Source organism: Streptopelia decaocto (genome assembly GCF_964273445.1).
Source record: "Streptopelia decaocto genome assembly, chromosome: 1".
Classification (NCBI taxonomy): domain Eukaryota; kingdom Metazoa; phylum Chordata; class Aves; order Columbiformes; family Columbidae; genus Streptopelia; species Streptopelia decaocto.
Genome location: NC_138663.1, coordinates 55,815,004 through 55,823,000, shown reverse-complemented (window position 1 = coordinate 55,823,000; position 7,997 = coordinate 55,815,004). Strand labels below are relative to the sequence as shown.

The following is a 7,997-nucleotide window of genomic DNA, read 5'->3' as shown; positions in this document are numbered from 1 at the left end:
CCTTGGCGCCGAGGTGCGCTCGGCGGCATGTGCTGAACTGCCCCACAGAAGCCGCACAAGTTGCCTGCGCGGAGCTGACCCGGCGGCCGGACGGCGCGGAGAGCCCGCCGCCGGCTCCTGCCCGACCCCGTCCCGTCTCGTCCCCCCGCTCGGGGGCTGCTCCCCGGCGGGGCTGCCGGCAGCCAGGGTGATGCGACTCGTCGGGAAGTGAAAGGCGGCGCGGCGGTGTGTCCCCCCCGGGCTGAGGGCACCCCTGCCTCGGAGCCTCCCATGCCTTCGGGGCCCCCTCGGGGGGCGGCGGCCCCGCGGGAGGCGGGGGCGGCGCTGCCGTGATGGCCCTGGAGGAGAAGCGGGAGAAGCACCCTCCTGTCACCCCCATGATGATAGAGGAGGAGGCCGCCCTGCGGAACGGCAGCCGGGGGCTGCCGCCGGGCCCCTGGGCCGAGGCGGCGGGGCCGAGACCCCGCACCACCGAGCGGCACATCGCCGTGCACAAGCGCCTGGTGCTGGGCTTCGCCGTCTCCATCCTTGCGCTGCTGGCAGTGACCATGATCGCCGTGCTGCTCAGCGTCCGCTTCGAGGAGTGCGGCGCCGCTGCCGACGGCTCGCCGCGGGCCGGCGGCAACGGGAGCATCTCAGGGGCGGCCCGGCAGCCACCCAGCACGGGGCAGCTCCCCGGCCGGTCGGAAGAGGAGACGCGGGGCGGAGAGGCAGCGGAGGAAAAGAAAGAGGAGGACGAGGAGGAGTGGCAGCGGCGGCGGGAGTTGCCGCCCTGGACCCGGCCGCGGCTACCGCGGCACCTGCGGCCGCTGCACTACAACCTGATGCTGACCATCTTCATGGAGAACTTCACCTTCAGCGGGGAGGTGAACGTGCAGCTGGAGGTGCGCAACGCCAGCCGCTACATCGTGCTGCACGCCCACCGCATGCACATCGAGGCGGTCCGCGTCGCCGAGGACAAGCTGGCTGGCGGCGTGCGGGTCGCCCGCTCCTTCCTCTACCCCCAGACCCAGGTCTTCGTCGTCGTCCTCAACCGCAGCCTGGAGGTGCAGAGAAGTTACAACCTCAAGATCCTCTTCAACGCCCTCATCGAGAACGAGCTCCTGGGCTTCTTCCGCAGCTCCTACGTCCTCCACGGCGAGAGAAGGTAGCGGAGAGGCCGCGCGTCGCCTCCACTCAACTCGGGCCGAAGTTGGCGGCCCCCGCCCCCCCGCGCCAGCCCGCGCCGAACTTCGGGCAGGGCGGCGCTAGGACCCGGCGGGCCGCCGCGCCGCCAGGCGGCTGAGGCCGCAGGCACCGGCGGTTGCGCGGGGGGCGCGGGGCCCGGCCGGCTGCCGCCGGCGGGGGCGGCGTGTGGGTGGTGGGACGCCCGGCAGGTCGGTGGGCGCAGGCCGGGCCTCGCTCCCCGCCGCCGCCTGTCTCGCTGGGGGTCCCTGCGCTGTCCGGCCGCTCCTGCGGGCTGGTGCTGCGGAGGCGGAGCTGTGGCGGCTCTCGGGGGTTGCAAGCCCTTCCCCGCTCCGCTCCGCCCCGCCGGCCGGGGTCGGGAGAGCGGTTGGCGGCAGCGGCCGAGGGGATGTGCGGGAGGGAGCGGGCGCGGGCGGGCGAAGCTGCCTGGGTCGGGTTGGCTTCGGGCGGGGACCGCGCTGGGGTTGGCCGGGGCCGCCGCCAGGTGAGGGTTGCGCTCCTCCTGCCCGCCCGGCCGCCGGCGGCGGAGCCCGCGGCTGTGGCCGCCCGTGCGGAGATGCTCCAGCGCGGCTTGGGAGCGGAGCGGGGTAACGGGTGAACGAGTGGATAACGGGGTGAAGGGCGGCACGAGTGGGACACGGCGCCCGCTGTGACCCTGTCGGGGCGATCCCCGAGCGGAAACTCCGGGTCTGTCCAATAAAACTGTGTCCAGCAACCATGTGTCCTCGAGTGACAGAGTCTTGCCAGGTGACAAACAGCAGCATGTGAGGGAGCAAAACTTCTCTGCTGTTTTGTTTGTTTGTGTTTTTTGTGTTTGTGTTTTTGTTGGGTTTTTTTTGTTTGTTTTTTGTTTTTTGTTTTGGTTTTGGTTTTGTTTTTTTTTTTACTAATAAAACCAAAGGTGGTTGGATGTGATTTCACTTAACGTGAATACATTTACGCCACCAGCTGCAACTGAATCACTGCAGATTTACACCGTGACAGGGCAAACCTGGTCAGTATTCACTGGTTTTATGCAGAACAAGAGTCAGTCTTGATCTATATTTACTGCAGCCCTTGGGTCCCTACCGAGGCCCTTGTTACAGTAGGCAGGGTCACTACGGCATTCCCATTCAGGCAGTTACAGAGACATTTTTAAAAGGGTGGGTTTTTTTTGTTTTTTTTTTTTTTACCACTATCAGACATAGTAGTAGAAAAGATAGGATGGGCTTCTTGATAGTTCTGGCATTGTCTATCATTTTAGAATCAGCTTCTTTTAAAGTTGCCCTTTCTTGAAACATCCATGCAGTGACAGGTTCTCACTTCCTGAATCTTACCGTTTTGTACTGCAAAGCAAAGAGTTTATAGTTGGAAGAACTGGGCAAAAGAAGTAAGTCAGACAGAACAAGCATGCTCACCAACTCAAATCAACAGCCCTCATATCAAACCATATTTTTGTTACTATGATTACTGACAGTTTTAAACAGCCCGATGCAAGCAGGATTGAAATTAAGTTTCTGTGATTTGTCATCACAGTGAAATAAAATGGAAATTTGGAAAAGCATGGTTGTAGGAAAAGATGCAGATAAAATGTCTTTTATCACTGAGGAGTGAATGACTGGGGTAATTGGGAGTTTGTGCAGACCTGTATGGAAATGTGCAAATCAGAAGACAAAATACTGCTGACAGCAGGGGGTATAATTCACTTTACAAACCCAAGAAATTGTTTAAGCAATTATTATTCTTGTGTATTTAGACTTTATATAGGAATAATTGAACTGTCAAATAGGTGTTGCAGTAACATTTCTTCAAAGTTACTGTATAACACTTCAATATCTGTGCCCCAGTTATGGTTAAAAAAAAGAAAAAAACCCACAACAATATAAAAGCACCTATTCACTTTTTCAATCATAAGGTAGCTTAAGACATGTCATGAAAAGGTGGTTGTAAAATCTATTTCCCAGTACTGTTTGTGTAACTTTTCAGATACAAGTTACTTTGTTTTCAATGCACTTGAATATAGTAATATTAGGTGTGATCCTTACCTTGTGTAAGGTAGCATTATTAAATTGAAATCAGTGGCATTTTTTCTTTTCACCAACTCATTTATATCTCAGTAAAATGCTGTTTTAAAACCAGTAATCAGTGTGTGGTGATAGTTGCAGGTATTTAGTAGAAGTACTGTTGTTACTTTTCAACTGTCACAGGCTCAGTGACTCACTGTAGTATAAAGTAAATAATACACACTTTAAACCATGGATCTTCTTTATACAGAGCCTGCTCTTGCAGTGTAGCAATTTGCATTTTAATTAATAACCCATTTTTAATGTAATACATATAACCATTTGTAGTCCTTAAACATGGATGTCTTCTACTATGATAGAGAGACAGGCTTCTCTCGTGCTCTGAGAGACCTTGATGTTCCAGCAGGACTGTAGCTTTTTGACATCTTTGTATTTGATGAAAATACAGCAACATTGTTGGGCTAGTGGTTGCTATAAAAGGGTCTAAACCACCATTTTTCACTTTTTTGTGCATGAGGACTGAATAACTGACTGTGAGGCTTCACAAACATAGTAATGCCTTCACTTCACAAATTTTTTTTCATAAAGTTAGTTTATTTTCTGTGGACACCACAGGTGAAAGTCATAAATCAGCCTGAAATGTTGATAGCTGCATAAAAGTATTTATTTTCTTACTGAAGTCTTTGCTACTTCAATTGAAATGTGAAATGATAGCGATATGCTACAAATTTACTTTGCATTATGTGCCAGAATTTACTGGCAGTAATCAACAGACATTTAATACAGAGCTACTGTAGGGTACCATAAGAATATGCACGCATAATTTAAATGAACATCAAACTTTGGCATAAATGAAAAGGAAAAAAATCTTTTACATCAGGCAGACAAAACAAACAGACATAATCTTCCATCCTATAACAACTAAGATGTCAAAATAGATAGGTTGTTGAGGAAACACATGTCTTCCTTTAATAGACGAGGTGGAATTAAAACACCTGCAAATTACTGCTGTGCTTATGCTGAGAAGACAGGCTGCGAGGCTGTCATTCCCAGGAGTACAACTTTTTATGGTGATATTTTGGGGAATTGGAGATAAAAATGTCAGTGCCCAGAGAGGCATAGAGAGAGAGGCATGAAATACTCAACCTGGTCTTCACTTTTCTTTTGGCATGCTATAGAGTTTTGCTTGTTTTTTCCTTCTAACACAGAGAGATATAGATAAATGCAATTTTGTTGTTATTTAAACATGCGAGGGTCTAGTCTTTGGGAAGCCATTTTTAACTTTTTGTTTGTTTTGCTTTATGGCACAACAAGCAAATCAATGTTTTATAGTAATGCATGTTATAAATATCACTGTTATTGGTACTTGATGTATTTTTAGTATGAAATATTGACTGCCAAGTGTTTGCCCAGTTATGTGTATGTGGATATATCAATCTATCTGTGGGAATACAGAAGATGATGCAGAGTTTACCAGGTTTTATTAGCCTGGAAAAGAGATTGTTTCAATGGCCTAACACATAAATATTAAAAGACTACTGATAGGATCTCCAAGAAGTGAGGGTTAGAAAAAGCTTTCTTATTTAGAGAGTGTCAGAATATAGACAGTATTCCCTAAGTATGCATTTACATGTGTGTCTGAGCTCATTAAAATTCTTAATTGCAGAGGAAAGTTCATCATTCTTGCTTTATTAATAATAGGCCAGTACAGTTTTCCATGCTCACTTGAAGCTTCTGTTGCTGTTTAGAGTGTGCCTAGAATGCAGAATCAGGTCCACTTGAAATACTTTGCATATAAATTAAGTTGCTTTGCTTCATTTAATTGGCCGATTCGGCTTTGTTGCACTAGTGCAAATCCACTAGTAATATGGAATTTTGTTCCATTAACACTGGAAGACCTGGCACTAACTTTTTACCTTATACTTACCAGTCTTATTCAGAAGTATGATTTTAGTAATCCATATTTTATAGTGAGATAAGAAAAATGCGATACAATGAATCCGTTCAATAATTACTAGCCAAATAAGGTTTTTTATTTTAGATAAAACCCCAATGGTCACAGCTTCAGTGGTGGAAAAATTTTTTGAGTTTTAAAAAAATTTACCTTATTTGAAAGAGGTAATAATTTCACCAGAAAACATATATCTACTTTTATCAGGTGTGGATGCACTATAGCAAGATAAAAGTATAACATTTCAATAAGTTTATTTCTTCATTGTTTGCTATAAAATAATGCTCCAAAGTGTGTATAAAACCCAAGAAGATTTAGAAAGTTATTAGATACTTTATTTTTCTTATAAGCTACGTATTTTTTTCTCCTTTGGGGTTAGAGAGTATCATTGCACAATAATGCTTATAGACTGATTAATAATAGGTGCCACCATTTTCCTGATATCAAATCTATCCACCCATCCTCTTCCCACAGAGGAATAAGAGACGATTAGTCCGCCTCTAAAATTCTGATAAATGTTTACCTGTTATCTAAACTTGCATGGTTATTTCCACTGCTGGAGCCTTGGAAAATGAGATATGAATCAATACCACTCAAAAAGCCTACATCTGTGCTAACTTTACAGTTATGTAGTTGGCTTATAGTCATTTTAACATGCTGCATGTCTCTAGAAAATATTCTTATTGAACCCCATAATTCAACCTTTTAAATGTAGCTTCTTGTTTTGGCAAAGACATCATTGCACATGGGTTTTCTCCAAATGTATAAACAGAAGTCTCTACCCAGAAAGGTTCCTATTCTCTACCTGGATTAAAATCTCTTTAGTTCCAAAGAAAACAGTTACAGATTTTATTGTCAAACTAAAGCCTTCCCATTCTCTCTAGTGGCATCATAAATGTCTCTTCCTCCTTCACAGATCTTTTAATAATTCGACCCATTAACTGAGAACATCGATTTGTGCTCTGTAAAATACAGCAGGAAAGCACGTGTAGAAGGATGGTGAACTACTCTCTGCTTGTTTAATCATTTGCTTATATTTATTTGTAATTCTGCAAAGCTCATGGGGTGTTTTTTTGGACTTGCACAGTCAGAGCAGTGCTGTATAGTGGTGTGTCTTCAACTGATGTGCAACTAGTACAGAAGTAATCAGCGGTGCAAAATAATGACCTTCTTGAGTGCACTACGTGACCATTCAGTTCTTATGCCCAAAGAAAGGCAAAGTGCCATGTTGGTGCCTTGGGGCACAGTGAATTACTCCTGGAAGGCTATTAAACCCTGGTTTGAACTAAGGCCTGGGCTTTCTTGTTTTACATCATATAATCAATATTGGCTAATGTTTTTTCATGTATTGATGAACAAAACTGCTGCTAGAACCTGAAGTTTGGTATGAGGCAAGGGATTATTTATTTAACATCAGTGTGGTGTCTGCAAACTTGTACGAAATTTGTAGATCATTACTTTATATTGTCTTATTTGCTACATCCATGAATCAAGTGCTGTGCACAACTAGTAATCAGGTTTTTTTTTGTTTGCTTCTTCTCTAGGTTTCTTGGTGTTACGCAGTTTTCTCCTACTCATGCCAGAAAAGCCTTCCCTTGCTTTGACGAGCCCATCTACAAGGCCACTTTCAAAATCAGCATCAGGCATCAAGCAACTTATTTATCTTTGTCCAACATGCCAGTTGAAACTTCTGTTTTTGATGAAGATGGATGGGTTACAGATCACTTTTCACAGACCCCTCTCATGTCCACATATTACCTAGCTTGGGCAGTGTGCAATTTTACATACCGGGAAACTGTCACCAAGAGTGGAGTAGTTGTAAGTATTTCTACTGTTGTGTCAAATACATTTCATTATTTTGAAAACCCTCACTTTTTGTAAGGGATCATGACATCAAGTACTTAAGGTATTTTCTTGATTAGTATTCCTAAAATTTGCCAGTTTATTTAATGATAGCGTATATTGTCTGGGACCTTTTCTGAAAATTTTTATAACATTTTTTTGTTTGTCTGATGCTTTTTGTAACTGGTTAGCTTAATAGGTGAGGTTGTCTGGTGAAAGGTTAGGCTTTTAAATATGCCATTGCACCTCACTTTGATTTTCTTGGGAAGTTTTCTCTTGTTTTTCCTGTAGCCTTTTCAACACCAGTGTTAGTGGGACTGTTTATTAAAAGAAAGCAGTGATACTGGCAGTGTTTCCAGTCTCCTTCCTTCAGTACTGACATGTCCCTTGGTGTGCTGTGTGCTAGCTCAGGAGGCTGATAAAATCATTTCTGTCTTAGATATCTTCCCCAGGACCAGAACTTTACAACCTATCAGCTTCCTGTGGAGGTCCAGGTTGATGGAAGCACTAACTTTCTGGAGCTGTTTTTTCCAAATATGGCACAGTTCCAGGAGTTATGCCATGAAAAAAAGAGAGAGAAAATCCTTTATTTATGTCAGTTTTGTTTTTGTTTACAAATATCAAGCTCAGAACTGTATAACAAGCCAAAACATACATGAGAAATGCTGTCAGCTTAATAGAATATTTCACAGTGCTGTCGTCTTGATTTTTCAGGTGAATGTACAGAGAAACTGTTCCTTGTTAGTTACTGTGAATAACAAAACAGAGCTAGTTTTGGAAGCAGAAGTCTGGGCAGCATTTTAAGCTGTGAGCCTGAGCAAAGGGGATGTTTACCTTATACTTCTACAAATACTCTATGACTTTGTGCTGCAACCTGTGCACATGAAGAGGGGCTGCAGGTCTCCCTTCCAAGGCTGATCAGGTCAGGAAACATGTCCATAACCACTTTTAGCTAGCCTAAGTATTGAGCTGCCGTGGAGGGAGCTGATCCCACCTTCTCTGAGCCAAAGGTGTTC

The 7,997-nt window shown here is 45.4% G+C and overlaps 1 protein-coding gene across 1 annotated transcript in view; it reads left to right on the top strand.

The window, feature by feature from the left end:
* Positions 1 to 332: 332 nt before the first annotated feature.
* The window catches only part of TRHDE (thyrotropin releasing hormone degrading enzyme), a gene marked incomplete at both ends in the record, with an annotated part of 208,642 nt that continues 200,977 nt past the window's right edge, over positions 333 to 7,997 (top strand). The window contains 2 exons of the mRNA XM_082052838.1: positions 333 to 1,147; positions 6,684 to 6,957. Of these exons, the coding sequence (XP_081908964.1) occupies positions 333 to 1,147; positions 6,684 to 6,957 (1,089 nt within the window). The remainder of the gene's footprint in view (positions 1,148 to 6,683; positions 6,958 to 7,997) is intronic.